General features: G+C 44.8%; 1 protein-coding gene and 1 long non-coding RNA gene across 5 annotated transcripts in view; one reads left to right on the plus strand and one right to left on the minus strand.

The window, feature by feature from the left end:
• Window positions 1-2,059: 2,059 nt before the first annotated feature.
• LOC123794140 (uncharacterized) lies at window positions 2,060-4,261 on the minus strand. Its single transcript, XR_006780134.2, has 3 exons — window positions 3,673-4,261; window positions 2,586-2,669; window positions 2,060-2,474 (listed from the first exon to the last, which is right to left on the minus strand). It is a non-coding gene; the product is annotated as an uncharacterized LOC123794140 (long non-coding RNA).
• A 159-nt stretch (window positions 4,262-4,420) lies between these two features.
• DUSP22 (dual specificity phosphatase 22) overlaps window positions 4,421-16,821 on the plus strand; it is a 69,429-nt gene continuing 57,028 nt past the window's right edge. For 3 of the 4 annotated variants that reach the window (XM_045800588.2, XM_045800589.2, XM_087858036.1), the window contains exon 1: window positions 4,421-4,639. In XM_045800588.2, the coding sequence (XP_045656544.1) occupies window positions 4,619-4,639 (21 nt within the window). In that variant the 5' untranslated portion in view covers window positions 4,421-4,618. The remainder of the gene's footprint in view (window positions 4,640-16,821) is intronic. The other variant, XM_087858035.1, reaches the window with a different exon arrangement.

Here is a 16,821-nt window from a genome sequence, read left to right on the forward strand (position 1 = left end):
GCTTCCTTCTACTTTCAGTCGTTCTTTAGTTATATCAGCTCTTCATTTTAACTTCTTGTTCTTATTTGACAGCATGGCCTAAGAATTCTGTGGATGATGCACATTATCTATGAGTATAAATTCAACTTGTTATAAAGGAAGAGAAAGAGAGGGGAAAAGAGTGACAGAAAAAGAGATTTCACCTCTAAAAGATGTCATCCATGTGGCCCTATCATTCAGATGATAATGGCAGGAAATACATTTTGCTCTGCAAGGACTGGAGATATTTCTGATTGTCATGACACTGTGGGGATGCTACTGACATATAGTAATAGAGACCGGAGATACTCCTAAATATCCTACGGTGCCCAGGACAGCCCCACGAGCAAAAAACCAAACAAAACAACCCCCAACAATTCAGCCCCAGTATCAGCAATGCTAAGGTTGAGAAACTCTGGATTACAGTACGTTCAAAAGGCCAGGGAAGATTACGTAACTCCTTTTCACTGGGGCAGAGGTTTATTTCAATTCTCTGCAATTATCAGTAATACCCCTCATGATCTGGCTGCCTTTAGTGGTTGAGCTCCTGCTTGTGGGCTTCTGCACACCACTACCTTAAAGTTCGTTATTGCTCACTAAATACACCATTAACTGCTTATCCTTCACCACGTGTGTATGGACTCGGCTTGTTCACAAACTACTCCTCACCAGCCACAGATGAAGGCTTTACTTATTTGGAGTCATTACCAAAATTTATGGTGTTGGTCGTGTCGAGAGAGACAAAAATGGCAGGAAAGAAAGTGGAAGTAAAAATCATACATGGGATAAAATTCCACTTTTAAAGCTTATGAAAACTTAAAAATTTTATGACTGAGAGAGAACGTAAATGAATAGTTTCTACTTTAGATGTGAAACTTGCCAGCTTCTTCTAGTAGTCTCCTTTCTTCCCTTCTTTCTATAATCAGGAGCTAACGAGAATAACAGAAGGAAGACAGAAAGGCACTTGGAAATGGGAAGTTCACCTGCTCAGCATGAGAACTGAACCTGAAAATCTTTGAGGTGTCGCTATGAAAATGAAAAGAAAGGAAACCAGGACATGTTGCCCAAATTGGATCAGACTTTTCCTTTTCTTTAGTCATAGACTTGCAAGATATGAGAAACTGTTAATTATTGTGTGATGATAAAGAGAGGTAGGATTAAGCTCTGGGATAGGATGGGGGAGTGCAGGGAGACAGTCTCTTATGGAGGAACCTCCTACAGAATATATTTTTTAAAATGACTCTTCTGACTTCTGATGTTAATGGTCTTCTCTTTTCTCATTTAACCAAAAATAAAAATTTGAGAATTTGAAATGAGTTCTGGGCATGTGGATCTTGTAGGACCATACCGAATGAAGGCCAGAGTACCCATTTTGACTGTTAGGAGATACCCATCACAGGTTGTGAGCTTAGGAGACGTTATAAGAAATGAACAAGAGAACGGAAATGCTCCAAATGGATTACAGAAGAAAAATTGCGTATGGATCTGCCATTTATGGGAAAGCACCAAATTATTTTTTTATAATAATTTTTTATTATGTTATGTTAGTCACCATACAGTACATCCCTAGTTTTCGATGTAAATTTCCATGATTCATTACTTGCGTATAACACCCAGTGTACCATGCAATACGTGCCCTCCTTAACACCCATCACCAGCCTATCCCAATCCCCTCCCCCCCTCCCCTCTGAAGCCCTCAGTTTGTTTCTCAGAGTCCATAGTCTCTCATGGTTCATTCCCCTTTCTGTTTACCCCCCCTTCATTCTTCCCTTTCTTCTCCTACCGTTCTTCCTATTTCTTATGTTCCATAAATGATTGAAATCATATGATAATTGCCTTTCTCTGCTTGACTTATTTCACTTAGCATTATCTCCTCCATTCCCATCCATGTTGCTGCAAATGTTGTGAAATTACTCTTTTTGATGGCTGAGTAATATTCCATTGTATATATGGACCACATCTTTTTTTTTTATTATTTATAATGATTTTTTATTATATTATGTTAGTCACCATACAGTACATCCCCGGTTTCCGATGTAAGGCTTGATGATTCATTAGTTGTGTATAACACCCAGTGCACCATGCAATACGTGCCCTCCTTACTACCCATCACCGGCCTATCCCATTCCCCCACCCCCTTCCCCTCTGTGGCCCTCAGTTTGGACCACATCTTCTTAATCCAGTCATCTGTTGAAGGGCATTTCGGCTGCTTCCACAATTTAGCTATTGTGGACAATGCTGCTATGGACATTGGGGTGCATATGGCCCTTCTCTTCACTCCGTCTGTATCTTTGGGGTAAATACCCAGTAGGAAAGCACCAAATTATGAACTGGTTATGTTCTTGAAAGTTCACCTGACTATTGGAAACAACAACAGCACAAGTGAAGTGGAGGGGAAAAGAAGTAGTCCATTGATTGCTGGATAGGTTCTTCAAAAATTTGCAGTCCAATGCTCTCTAAAATGAGGAGGAAAAAGCTGGTTCAGAAAAGTTGATCATCTCACCAAAGATCGCTATGAGATTTAGTAACAAAGGTTGGTCTTGGGATTCCCCAGGCAGTCTACTAACCATGTTGTGTTATCTGTAAGCAGGAAGGCAGTAAAAATAGCGATGGTGAGGAGCAGAGGGATAGGAGATGTGCTGTCCAGGTGTCTGGAAGGCGAGGGAGAGAAGAGGAAGTGAAGGTGGTAGAGAAGGAACACTCCAGAAGCAAGGGGGCAGGTCTGGATTGTATCTAACCTATGGGAGACAATTTGGGTGTACACTGAGTGGGGGCTTCCTAGATGTGGGGTTCTGGTCCCTGCTATTGCCCAGAAGATATATGCAGTACAAGGAGAGAAATGACTCAGATGGAATCTGGAAGTTCTTTACAAAATGTCAGCATCCTTCAGAATCTAATTGATGGTCTCACTCCTCTAGAATTCATTAATTTATTCAACAAATATATACTGAACCCCTATTTCATGCCAGGTGCTGTCCCAGACCACATGGCTGTAATAATGAATGAGACAGATAAGGTGTTTTACATTGGGAGGCTGCTTTCTAGTGAGACACATAAAACGTAAGCAAACAAATATGATAATGTCCAATTATGTTAAATGCTATGAAGAAAATAATACAGGGTAATATGACAGTGACTGAAGAATCTAGTTTAGATTGGGTGGTCAGGAAAAGCCTCTTTGAGGAGGTGACATTTGGGCTGAGACCTCAAAGACAAGAGCCAGCTTTGCAAAGGGCGAGGTCTGGGTGCAGAGCCCAGCCCATACGGAGTGCACGATTCAGGTTCAAGAGGCACCCAGAAAGCCAGGGTGGCTGTAACTTGTTGAGCAAGAAGGAGCAGATGAAATGAGGTCATCAGGGGTGAGCCCAGCCATATTAGATTGATGGGTATGTCCACTTAACATTTATTAAGCACCTATTTTGTGCACAGCATTGCTAAAGATACAAAAATAACCCTGAGAAACCCCTACCTCAAGGATTCCGTCCCCAGGGAAGAAAGCTAAAAGCTTAGTAGGGGTGATAACATTTCTCAAAACAATTCTGCTACAGGTTAGAAAATATTCTACTCCAGACACAATCATAATGCAGACATTACTATGCTGCTTAGCAAGGACAGGGGCTTTCCAGAAGCAACTGTATCAACACAGCCACGCACCTACTACGGCCAGTTTATAATCTGAAGATGGGCACATACTAGACGTCCAATGACACGGTGTGAGGTCTGAGATCTGGCCATCTGCTCCCCCACGGTAGGGAGGTTAGGTCATCCCAGAGATGAGTCACTGAGCCCACCTTTCCCCACTGGGTGAGCCTTCTCGGTCTTCGTGGGTGGGGCAGGGCCATAGGAATCCCCCAACCCGGGCCTAAATCTGTCGCCCTCAGAAAACCCAAGCAGGGGAGCCGCGAAGACCAAGGCTCTGATTAGCACCTGATTCACCGAGGCAGTCAAGGCAGGGTGGTGACTACTGGTAACAGGTCCCCCCAGTCGCCCCAGGGGAAAAGGTCTGCGGGAGTTTTGGTGACCCTGATCCCGGGGGAGGTGGCCGGGTGACGCGCTGCGGCCGGGTTGGGGAGGCGCCTGCGCGACCACCAGGCCCCGCCCCCGCCCGTAAGTCCTTCTCCCGGAACGCTCGCGGCTGCTGCTTCGGCCCCTCGCGCTGCGCGTGCGCTTTGGGCTCCGGCGCCGGCCCCCGAGAAGCTGTGGGCTACGCAGGGCGGGGCGAGCGGTCGCGGCGCCGCGGAGCCCGACTACAAGTCCCAGGGAGCCGGCCGCGGAGGGGTGCCTGGGCGCTCACGGGGCGTGCACTGGCAAAGCGAGACCATTTCCCGGCAAGGGCGCCAGTTCCTCTGCTCTGCTCGGCCGGGAAGTCCGGGGCGGACGAGCGGAAAGCCCTCCCGTCCAGGGCAGCTCCCTGGAGCGAGCCGAGTGGCCTGGATGTCCCTGATTATTATTGTTGTTGTTGTTTATACTGCGAGCACGAAATTCCTCCCCAGGGCCTCCTCCCCCGCCCGCTCCACTTGCTCCTCCCTCCTGTTGTAACATGCTATTAGTGAGCCTGCGACCTCATTTCCAAGGGTGCTAGAGTTCGCATTCAGCCACCATGGGGAATGGGATGAACAAGGTAACGTGTCTTTCTTTCATTTGTGCTGGTTTTGTTTCCACCTTTAAGGCTTCCCCCCGGCTGGTGTTTGCTGGGCGAGGAGAGCCCTCGACGGGTGCCCCCTCTTCCCTCTCCGACCTGTCTGACCAGGTCGTGTTCCACCGCGACTTTGACACTGGCGGCGCTTTCCTCTGGTGGGAACGCGAGGGAGGGGCGGCGCGCCTGGCGCGGTGCTCGCGAGGTCTGTTTTTGAGGTGCCCCCCTCCCCCAGGCCTCCCGCGGGCTTCCGGGTAAGCAGTTCCCCGCGCCTACCCTGCCAGCCCGTGTGCTTTGCAACTGAGAACAAGCCGTGCCCTTTAAAAGCGTTGACACTTGTTCTGCCGAGACCTCAGCTGAGCTCAGAGGGGTTGCGGTTTCTTTTTCTGCCCTCCCCTTCACTCCCAGACTCGGCTCTTGAAGCATCACCAGCCACGTTATTAGTAAACTGGAGTAGATAAATGTCTTCTATTATTTAATTTCCTCTTTCTCCCACATTCTTTTTTTCTTTTTCTTTTTTTTCGTGTGTACAGAGAAGTTGACCGAGACCTAAGTCCTGAGGTGTTACATGGCAGGGGTGGGGGGTGTTGAGAAAACAGATTCAGAGCTGATTTATCCTGGATTATATGGCTTCTGCAGCAAGGGCAACCTGTTGGCTGGCTGCTTGCGATGATTTTGCCTTATACAAAATCGTGTTGCTCTCCTCTTTTTGTGTTCTGTCCCCCACCATCTGCTCTTCATTTTCCCTAAAACCCCCTTCCTAGGTTGTGAGATCGGCTGTGTCTTTCCTGAGAGTGGAAGATGCCAGAAATTAGCTCTTGCAGTTGAGAGCTGCTTGGGGTGTATATTCATGTCAACCACAAGGTTAAGGATTTTGTAATCTGGTACTGCTGGTTTGAAGGAGAGACAAGACTTTTAAAAAAGCCCTCAGCAAAGTCAAGTACTTCTTCACAGGTCTTTAAATGGTCCTGGATCAGAGTTTAGTTTCTGGCTTGATGCTTGTCTGTCCCCATTCTATTCCACTCACATCTCCACATATATTTAGCTTTCATATTTGGTGGTTATAACCATATGGCTGGCTTTCGTTTTTCTTTTCTTTTTTTTCTTCCCTTCCCTTCCCTTCTCTTTCCTTCTCTCTCCTTCTCTTTCCTTCCTTCCTTCCTTCCTTCCTTCCTTCCTTCCTTCCTTCCTCCCTCCCTCCCTCCCTCCCTCCCTCCCTCCCTTCCTTCCTTCCTTCCTTCCTCTTTTCTTTCTTTCCTCTCTGCACTAGGGTCAGCAGTGGTTTGGTTCCTTCAGCTAGAGTGTGAAGTGCGATGGGGAGTGTTAGAAGTTAAGGTTGGGAAGAAAGTGCAGTCATGGGTAATCCTGGGTACCCAGTTAACTTTTTTCACCTGCCCACATCATGTTTATTGTGTTCTGCAGACCCAGTTTATGGAAGAACTCTGTGATTTGGGCCTGCATATCTGAGGCTTTTTGGTAACCAGGATTGTATTCCTTGTGTGGGCTTTTTTTTGGGGGGGGGGGGCGGGGGGCAGGGAGAAGCTGTGACCAAGATTGAAAACAGACTATTTCTCTTGGATAAAAACTTGCATTATGTCCCCATTAAAACTGAAATCCATCAGCACCATGAACTTTCTGCTTGTTAAAACAGAACAGTAAAGCTCAAGTTTGTGGGCTTGTAGTCATATCTTGGTTTTCCTTTGGTTCTTTTTCACTTGAGTTGTTCACTCTCCTCCACTTTTAGCATTTAATTTGTAGTATTTTTATATTATGATTCAAAGAACATACTTAAGAATATGAATGATTGCCTAAGGTTCAAAATTAAGGCTTTTCAGCAAAAACGGTCATATTCTTATCATGATCTTTACCTTTCAAAGAAAGTAATAAATTTCTTGCTGCTATTATCACAATCATCTTGTATTGTCAATAGAGCCACTTTGCCTAATGTAGATATGCAGAAACATAATACATTTAGAGTGGTCATTAATGTAACAAATATTTATTGTGCACCTACTATTAGCCAGCTGCTGTGCTAGTTGAGAGGGCAGAGGGAGAGTACAATGTTAATGACAGACTCCTTCATAGAACCTTTGGTATAGACCAGAGGTTGAACCAGCTAAAGTATTTGCCTCCCATTATCACAAGCTAGGTTTCCTATGAAATCCAGGGACAGCTCGGTTTTCACCAGGCAGGATGCTTTTTGGAGGACACAGAGCAGTGAGGAAAAAAGAGGCCATCAGCCTGGGTAGCTGGGTTCCGGATGAAGTGAACCAACCCTGGCAGTCAATGGGGGGTTAAGATGTTAGATCCGGAGGGTCCTCACATCCTGCCTAGAATGGTAATGCTTCCTTCAGCCCACAATTAGATCATTAATTCAGGTTGATCAAGATAAAAACATGGTCATGGAGAGAGGGGGTGCCTGGGTGGCTCAGTTGATTAAGTGTCTGCCTTCGGCCCAGGTCCTGATCTCAGGATCCTGGGATGGAGTCCTGCATGGGTCACCCGGCTCAGTGGGGAGTCTGCTTCTCCCTCTCTCTCTGCCACCCCACCCCCCCGCCCAGTCCCCCGGCCCTGCTCATGCACGCACGTGACCGCTTTCTCTCTATCAAATAAATAAAATCTTTTAAAAAATGCACCTGGAGAAGATTTGGGACTGATTTCTCTGATAAAATGCTTGTCTAGAGAGACTAGATTTTTGTTTTTCATGGAGTATTATAGTACTTAAGACTAATAAGATGATAATGAGGATAGGAGTTTCCATGATAGGTCCCCACCCAAAAGAGTAGCAGGTTCAGACCCTTGAGAGAACTTTGAGTCAACTGGGAGTTTTCAGAGACTCCACAGAAACATGACATTTGCATGCAACAGGCTGTTTAGTTTAACCCTAATCCCACTAGAGACATTTACTAGGTTGATCTTTAGCGGCATAGTGAGGCACTGGTGAGGCACTCTGCACTGTGAGCCAGACCACCTGGCTTTGAGTCCAGGCTCTGTCACTTACCAGCTGGGTGACTTTGGGCAGGTCACTTAACCTCTGTGTGCCTCCTCTGTAAAACAGGGATGAAAATAACAACACCGACTTCATGGGGTGATGGTGAAGATCAGATGAGTTACTCTGTGTGGTGAACTCTCAAAATAGGACCTGACACACTATAAACTCATTAGTGGTTACATCTTTGGCCAATTCAGAGGATCTATTTGGGAATTGCACAAAAAGTAATCAAAGATTATTTTAGTTGCCCACCTTTCTGTCCTCGGTATGAATGTCAAACAGGAAGAAAGAGAAAAGGTGGCTTTTCCTATTTTGCAATTAATTTGGAGCTCTGGGGAGCTTTTTCAGGTTACTTTCAGAGTCTTTAGAATTCACTTTGGGGGGCACCTGGGTGGCACAGCGGTTGGGCGTCTGTCTGCCTTTGGCTCAGGGCATGATCCCGGCGTTATGGAATCGAGCCCCACATCAGGCTCCTCCGCTATGAGCCTGCTTCTTCCTCTCCCACTCCCCTTGCTTGTGTTCTCTCTCTCGCTGGCTGTCTCTATCTCTGTCAAATAAATAAATAAAATCTTAAAAAAAAAAAAAAAGAATTCACTTGGGGTGAACTGCCATCCTAGCAAAAAGGAAAGATCTCCTCTACCTTCACAATCAACAGGAACTAGGTTTCAAACCTAGCATTAGGATGTTAGTCATGTTATTTAATCTCTCTGAGGGTCCATTTCCCAATCTGCACAAAGAGGGTAAGACACACTGACTTCCCATGGTTATAGTGAGGCTTAGACTTTATAAGCTGGTAGGCACATGATATGAGGCTTAAAAAATAATAGATAACAACTGCTCTGTTCTCTTTTCCTACTTCCTCATCATCTTTACTAGGCCAGAACACAGAAGCCTCACTCCCTAACATCGCCTGTGTAACACGCTCTGTCCACCTGACCGAGATGGACATGATGTTCTACCACACAGCACATGAAATGTACTTAAAAACTGCTATACTTGAACCAGTCCGAAGAAAATCTGTGTTGTTTAGTTCCTAAATTTTCTTTTGCTAAGGATTACCAACTTCTGTGAGATGGGAAAGAAATCTTGTCCCAGATACTACAAATCATGCTTTTAGTTCCAAGGGCATTGTATGTTTTTATTTGTAAATGGTCTCAGAAAAGCATTTCTATGGTTAGCATGGATTCTGCAAATCAACTTGCTCTTACAGATGGGGAAAATATGAAGCCTAGTGTAAGACACACAGGAATACATGAATAAATCCTAGCTAAGGCTTTTAATTTCTAGCTTCTAGAAATGTACTTTGCCACTAATCTTGTAACTTTGAGCAATTCCTTCTGATCTCAGCTTTAACATTTTTATTCCAGAAGGATCCGTGGCCAAGATCGAATGCCACCTAAAATTGCACTCATCATCTACTTACCCCACTCTCCTGAAGTTGTCTGTCTTACCCTCTGAAACCTCCACACCTCCCCACCTCTCTCTTCCTTTTTTCTTTTCCCCCCACCCTCCCTCCCTCACACACACACACACACACATACATACATACAACCTGTGTTGTGCAGAACAGTAGCCATTAGTCACAGGGCTATTGAGGACTAAAATGTGGCTAATTGCAAATGAGATGTGATTTAAGTATAAAATACACACCAGACTTTGAGAGTTAGTACAAAAAATTGTAAACCATTCTATGAATAATTTTATATATGGGTTACAGAAATATGTTTATGTGTTGGTTATGTTGTATAAATATTCTGAATATATTTCAGTTAAATATATTAAAATTGATTTCATCTTTTTTTTTTTTTTTACTTTTTATGTGGCTACTAGAAAATTTTAAATTACATATATGGCTCACATTATATTTCTATGGGTCCACCACTGTTCCTTGAGAAACCCACTGTGGTGAAAGACAGAGGGGCAGGGCTATCACAAGCCTGATTTGGGGTGTCCCTACCACTCCGCTGCTTTATGAGTGTGATCTTGAACAAGCCACTTAGTGTTTCTGAGCTTCAATTTCTTTACCTCTTTCTACTCATAGAGATGGTGGTTAGCTTATCTAGTCTCATTTGCTCGAAAATGAATGTGGTGATGCTTCCCCAATTCTTGAGAGACGTAAATGAGAATTTATTAGAAGACGTTCTTGCAAGCTGTGAAGTGCAAATATGCACTGCTATTAGTGTGAGTCGATCTGTCCCGTTAGTGATTACGGTGATGACGCTGGTTTATGATGGCTCTGTTCTCCTTAGGAAGATAAAGGAGTAGAGAAAGTTTAACTCAAGAGGGAAAGATCAAAGACATGACTATGCCTCCCTAGGCACATGCCAGGGTTCCTCAACCTCTGCACTGTTAACATTTTGGGCTGGCTCAGTCTTTGTCGTGAGGTTGTCCTGTGCATTGTAGGAGGTTAGCAACATTCCAGGCCTCTACCCACTAGGTGCCAGTTGTACTCTCCCCCCATTGTGACAATCAAAAATACCTCCAGGTTTTCCCAGATATATGCTGGAGGGCAGAATTGTGCCCCATTGAGAGCCACTGGCCTCGGCTTCTCCCCTCAGAGGTGAAGGTCTGGGTGATCTAGAACTGGTCATTATCAAAAGGTGAATAGGGCCTTAAAGGTTCAGAAGCTCTGTTTTCATATGGTCAGGGGCCAGAAGGTTCGACATCCTTGTGCTGTTAATGCTGCTGTTTCCATGTGACGGACCTGACTTGGCCACCTTCATAATTTATTCATCTGTCCATCCACCCATTCATCGGATGATACTGTTGAGCTCCTGCTATTGTCAAGGCACTGTGCTAGAGCCTTACTGGGAAACGAGTGTGAAAGACAGGCAGACCCGGTCACCTGGGCCCAGGCAGCTTACAGAGGAGTCCCTCTGTGGGAGGTGAGTGCACCATGTACACAGCTGTATAGACAGACTGCCCTACGCTGGTAATCTGTCTTCTGTCCTCTGTACTACCTTCTGGATATTTTCTCTTTTCAACATTACAGTTTTATTTCATATTGAAGGAACAAATGCTTAAGGCTTTAATTCTAAGTGCATACAAGATTATTCTCAGATTCTTTTTTTTTTTTTTTAAAGAGCTTAAGTGGAATGTAGGGGGTAGAGGGAGAGGGACAGAATCTTAAGCAGACTCTGTGCTGAGCACAGAGTCCAACATGGGGCTCTATCTCAACGACCCTGAGATCATGACCGCAGGTGAAATGAAGCGTTGGTTGCTCAACTGACTGAGCCACCCAGGTGCCCCAAGAGTATCCTCAGATTCGTCTTTTTGCAAATGCAAACTGGTTAAGTCCGTAGCCAAATGGCATTAAGAAAGTCTGTGACATTTAACCCTTCACGGATTTCCAAAGTTCTCCTCCTCATTCCTGGCATTGAAACCCAGAAAGTTCTTTCTGACCTAGGAAGAATTAAGATTATCCCACCCCCCACAACCTTGTACTGCTGCCTGATCAGGAATTTTATCTCTTAAATCTGTTCGGGTGGTGGTCTTAGATTCCATGTTATCCCGAAGCACTGAGAGAAGTGTTTAGAAGATAAACTCAAAATATTTACTGCCCTTAGAAGCAGTATTGTTTTGTTCATAAGTGCTTTTTTGTGGTGAAGGATTTGATTTTATGCATTTCTGTATGGACAGTGTTAGTACAGTGTGGGTGTGAAGGGTATTGATCAAGAAGAGCCATTAACCACGGAGAATCTTGAGCATGGTCTCAAAGTGTTTCTGCGGGAGTCTGCCTTCATTTCCTATTTCTAGACAGTATTTTACCAGAAAAGAAGAATTTTTTCTGACTAGCAGAGTGCTAGAGAGCATCTTCCATTGCCTTTTACTATCTCTTCATGTGCAGGACTCTCTGGCAGGCTTTTGAGACAGAGCGGGGAACACAATAGACATACCTCCTGCTTCAAGGTCAATCAAAAAAGTAAGCAAATAATAAAATAACTTTAAGGACTGATAAATATGATGAAAATAACAAGGGGATGTGACGGAGGGTGTCAGGGAATTTATCGTTCAGGAGAGACTTCCTTGAGAGCTGTTATCTCACGGGAGGCCTAAATGACAAGGAGCCACCCAGGTGAACAATGGGGAAAGAAGAAATTATTTCTGAGACCCAAAGATGATTAGGACTGATCTGGTTGTTGTTATCTCAGAGTCACAGAACATTCCCAAACATATCCAAACTGCATATACAAACTTCTTTCCTTGATCTATGCTTCTCTTTCCTCCCAGGTGGTAATGATTTCACTCCCCTTGTGTTCTTGCTTCTGGCTTGAGTTCAGACTTGATGAAGTGACTGTCTGAAGTGACTGGTCAGCCACTTTGTCCCAGATGAACACTGTGCTCTTCCATGGTCTTCTCTATAAGCTGTCTTTCAGCTGGAAAATTATTTCATTTCATTTTCTCTTTCTCTGTATTTAAGGATTACCAGCAACAATCAGGGAAGTGGGTGGGTCAGCTTTTTGCTTTCAAGTTTGAATTATGAAGCTGACTAGAGTAGGAGTCTACACATTCATGGGGTTTCTAGTCTTGAAAACAAAAATGTAATTTCTCTCTCTGCTGATGGCCAGCCTTCCTTTGTCTTATTTTGTAATTCTATATGGAAGAGACTACAGAAACTGGGATTGAGCCATTCTCCTTCTATTTCCGGCCCTTGAGACACTAGCTTACTCTTGTGGTCTTGAATATGGAGTTTAAAGTTTACTGACATAGCTCTGTCTTCTTTTTGCATGTGTGGAATTTAAGAAACAAAACAGAAGAAAGGGGGTGGGGGAAGAGACAAACCAGGGAACAAACTGAAGGTTGCTGGAGGGGAGGTGGCTGGGGGATGGGTTAGATGGGCGATGAGGGTTAAGGATGAGCACCAGGTGTTGGATGGAAGTGATAAGTCACTAAACTCTACACCTGAAACTAATATTACACTGTATGTTAACTAACTGGAATTTAAACAAAGACTTAAAAAATAAAAAAAGAAAAAAAAATTTTAAGGGCACCTGGGTGGCTCAGTCGGTTAAACGTCTGCCTTCGGCTCAGGTCATAATCCCAGGGTCCTGGGATGGAGTTGCACATCGAACATTGGGCTCCTTGCTCAGGAGGGAGCCTGCTTCTCCCTCTGCCTGCTCCCTCTCTCCCTCTGTCTGACAAATGAATAAATAAATAAATCTTAAAAAAAAATAAAATTCTAAATGCATATAAAAATGTGCATCTTAAATGATTTTTAGTAAGTTGGCTCTTTGATTTTAGTAAGCTTAAGCCTCTGTCTTTGCCAGCTCTCTGCCCTGGCATCCCTTTGGCATGCTGCTGTCGTCCAGCACTGGCCCCTGTGCTGCCGGTGTGGCCATCACTGACCCCTGTGGAAACCTGTGCAGGGCAGAAAGGGGCAAGGTCTGATTTCTCAGGCTTTACTCACCGTTGTTTTTCATCTCTCTCCTTTCCTTACTTTACCTCCTCCCACCTTATTCACTTTCTCTTTTTGTTCATTTATTCATTGAAGAAACATTTACTTGAGTATCTACCAATCAAGGGAGAACCATCCAAGTTGAGAGAGAACATACTCACAAATACGATGCAGGCAGCAGATAGAGGTCATAAACTAGATGTCCGTGGGCTATCGTCGGCCTGCAGATGTGTTTTATTTGTCTATCACAATCTTTCAGCTTTTGTGTTTTTTTATGTAGTTGATAGCAGTTGAAAATTGAACTGTTTCCCTTAAAACCTGGATGGTGGAATTGGGGGTCTCACCCTGCATCTTTGTATGGTCGCCTCCGCTATGGGGAAGTTTGGGGAAAGAGCTGGGCATGGGGCTGAGGCTGCAGACATAGCAACCTCAGTACTTGCAGGTCTCACTTGTTAAGGTGCCAGATTTAGGTTCTATGGTGATAGCTACTGGGAACGCTAAGAAGGTTTTAATCTGAAGAGTTACATAGTCAGTTTTGCACTTGGAGGCCGGTTGAGGGTTCCTTTGGAGGGATAGATCCAAAGGTAGGGAGATCTTTCCGAGGCTGTTACAAGTCAGAGGGGAGGCACTAAGAAGCTGAACAAAGTTTAGAGGAGCAAACAAATTGAGGAGCTATTGAGGAGTAGAAGTAAGTGCTTAATGAGGTGTGAGTAGAGTCCAGAGGAGGGAGGAATCTCCTGATGGAGTGCTCTCTAACTGGTTCTGGGAGTGCCGGTGGGGCTGCTGCTTCCAAGGTGGGTAGGACTTTGCTAGTCTGTGACTTGCCTGAAGGTCTGTACAGCTCATTTGCATTTATGCTTTTTTTCTGGGTTGAAAGGCCTACATCAGGGTCAGTGTTTGTAAGCAACAAAATCCAGATGTGGCTGCTTTGGGTACAATAGGTAGGTTGGCCAGGAAGTCGGGAGAACCAGATTAAGGCTACCTTGCCAGAAGCAGATCCTAGAACTGATCTGGTGAGAGCATTTCTGGGGCTGCCCCAAGGTACTGCTCCTGCTATTTTCGGTTCTAGATATGCTACCAGCCCTGCTGCCCCTGTTGTGGGAGAGAATGTTGTGGGTTACCTGTGGATTCTGGTCTGGAGCGGCTGTTGCACTTAGGTCATATTTCCGTGTCACAGCAGCCAAGGCAAATGCAAGCAGTCATCTGGTGTTTGCAGCTTCTGTAGTAAGAGCTGGGCTCTGCTTCCCACCAAGACTCTAAAGTGGGGGGAAATTCCTCAAACACAGGAAAGGCCTTCTGAGGCTAGGAAACCAATGAAATAATTGTCTACTACGGGGCTTATAATTTTTTAGTATAGCCAAGGGAGATGAGGGACCCCAAATAATGGGGATTACTTCTCTATTTAAAGAGAATATTGAGAGCAAAGAAATGTGATATTGCAAAGTAGGACCAGTAAGGGGTATTGGGAATCGGGGGGTTACTTGGCTTGGCTGCAGATTGGAAAGAAATGGGGGAAATCCTTCAGGGGTAAGTTGGAGCCATCCTGTGGATGCCAACTTGAAATTTTCAGTTGAATTTCAGTTTTGGCTTTCCTTTTCTTGGGAAAGGGTTTGCTACAAACATTATCTAGAAAGTGACCCAGTGAGACTATGACATTACAAAATTAATTTGATGGGACGGAGAAGTTAGTTCAATGCAGACTGCTCTAGCCCATGTATGAACTGAGGCTCTGACTGTGCCAAGGAGCCAGGACTGTGCTAGGACTTTGTAACTCACTAGGCAGAGAGAGGCATTGGTGGGATGTGGGGGGAGTGTAGGGGAAGTGCCATGGTGGGAGTGGGGTCCAGATTTTCATTCTGGGGGACTGGGAGAAGGTGACATTCATCAGGAGATTTGAGGAATTGATAATGGGGGTGGGGAGTGATGTTCTGTTGTAGATAGCCCTGCAGGGAGTAGAAGCCTGACTGGAGTTGGCTTCTAAAGGACGGGTTTAGGAATCATAAAGCCATGGTTCTAGAGCAGCAGGGCAGAGAGGTGATCTAATCTTATGTCCTCGCTTTATTTTACTTAAAAAATACTATGAAATGTATTAGTTTATTTTGGCAGAGAAAATAGAAGTACAAAAAAGAAAAGCAAAACTGGGCCATAATCTTTTCCCTAAATAACCCCTCTTGACTTGAAAAGAAAAAAGTAAGCTGAAGCAATGCACGCACACAAGTAGAACATCCACACCGTACAGAAAAGTGCAAAGAGAAATACGGAAGTGGCCCTCCTCGGACCCTCCCCACCAGCCCCCAGTGTCACTCTTACGGAGATGGTACTGTAATGAAGACATTGGCTGCATACACAACTTTACCTTTCCTCTGTTTTACCATGACATTTCCAAGATATATTAAGTAAAAATATATGAAAATATCTCTCTATGGCCCCACACATCTTAATCATCTTAGTGGTTCTTAATCTAGAGCCCTGAAAGCCTTCCATGGCTGCCTGTGTCCTGTGTCTGCTGCATGCAGCCTGTCCACAGCCTGGACCACAGCCTCCTCCTGTTCTTCCCTGCTGGATCTCTGCCTCCCTCATGCTCTCTCCTGGTAGAGATTGACCTTCTTTCTCTGCACTGGTGGTTTCTATTGCTCCCCTGCCTGTCCTTCCCCCTCTTCTGACCCAATGCTCTTGAACTGGAGGTCCCCTAAGTGGGGCTGCCTCCTGAAAATCCTTGGGGATCCCAGAGTGGTCAAGTCACCTCCTCCTTCCCTAGGCAAGAAGCTCCACAAGGGAAGGTAGGCATTTGACAGGGCCCTGTCTCTCTCCATCACATCTGTATCCTGAGTGCCCAGCATGAAGTCCACATGTGACAGGAATCAGTAAACCATTCATCTACTGTTATACGTTCTGTGATTTTGGGCAAATACACACGCTCTTATTGTGGTTCATTATAACTGTTAATTGTATGAATCTGGAGCCACTTGTGGTCAGTGTTATAAAAGAAAAATTATTCTTACTAGAAATGGCGAGGAAGACTTTATTTGAAGCTATTGCAATAGGAGGAGATACTGTGGCAAGTGAGAGAACTCAACTCCCAATACAACAGGAGCTAGTGGGGATGTATAGCCAACAGGCAAGGTGAGGGAAAGATGGAAAATTACTGAGCAGAACTTGATTAGGTATCATGGGTAGCGGAAGATGAGCTTGACTGGATGTCCAGAGTGGGAGGATTCTTGATAAACTGGCTTAGCAGGATTCTTTGCCAAAACCGGTAGGCCACAGATGAAGCCTATTCAAGAAGAAGGCTCAAAGGAGCCTGACTAAAGTTTGGTTAAGAAGGAACTCACTGTTACTGTCAGCCAAGAAAGCCACGTGGTGACTCTGCCCTTTAGTATCTCATGTCGACTCCTAATAAAGATAGGAGAGACCCTGGAGAAGGGGAGATTGTACCTGAAAAAGCTCTATTTCGCCAAGAGCTGTCAGAGATATCAGTGTGATCCCATCTCTAAGATGAACTTGCATTGTTCTTATATTTTAAAACAGGAATGATACAGTATTTACTCCACCCTTCCTCCCAGGAGAATCCCAGAGACTGATTCTGTTTCAACAAAGACCTGTCAAATGTTCTTGCTCCTTGGCAGTGCATGCTGGTGTTTTCCTCTGAAATACTGGTTCACGTGTTCCTAGTTACAGAGCTAACCCGGCTTGCCTCAATGCTATGACTTCAGTCGTGGATATAACTGACTTCTCAGTCCCATGGGGCACTCCAAACTAATTTTTTCTCCCTGAGTATTC

This window comes from Ursus americanus, chromosome 32 (genome assembly GCF_024610735.1).
Source record: "Ursus americanus isolate L20-20 chromosome 32, mUrsAme1.1.p, whole genome shotgun sequence".
NCBI classification, from domain to species: domain Eukaryota; kingdom Metazoa; phylum Chordata; class Mammalia; order Carnivora; family Ursidae; genus Ursus; species Ursus americanus.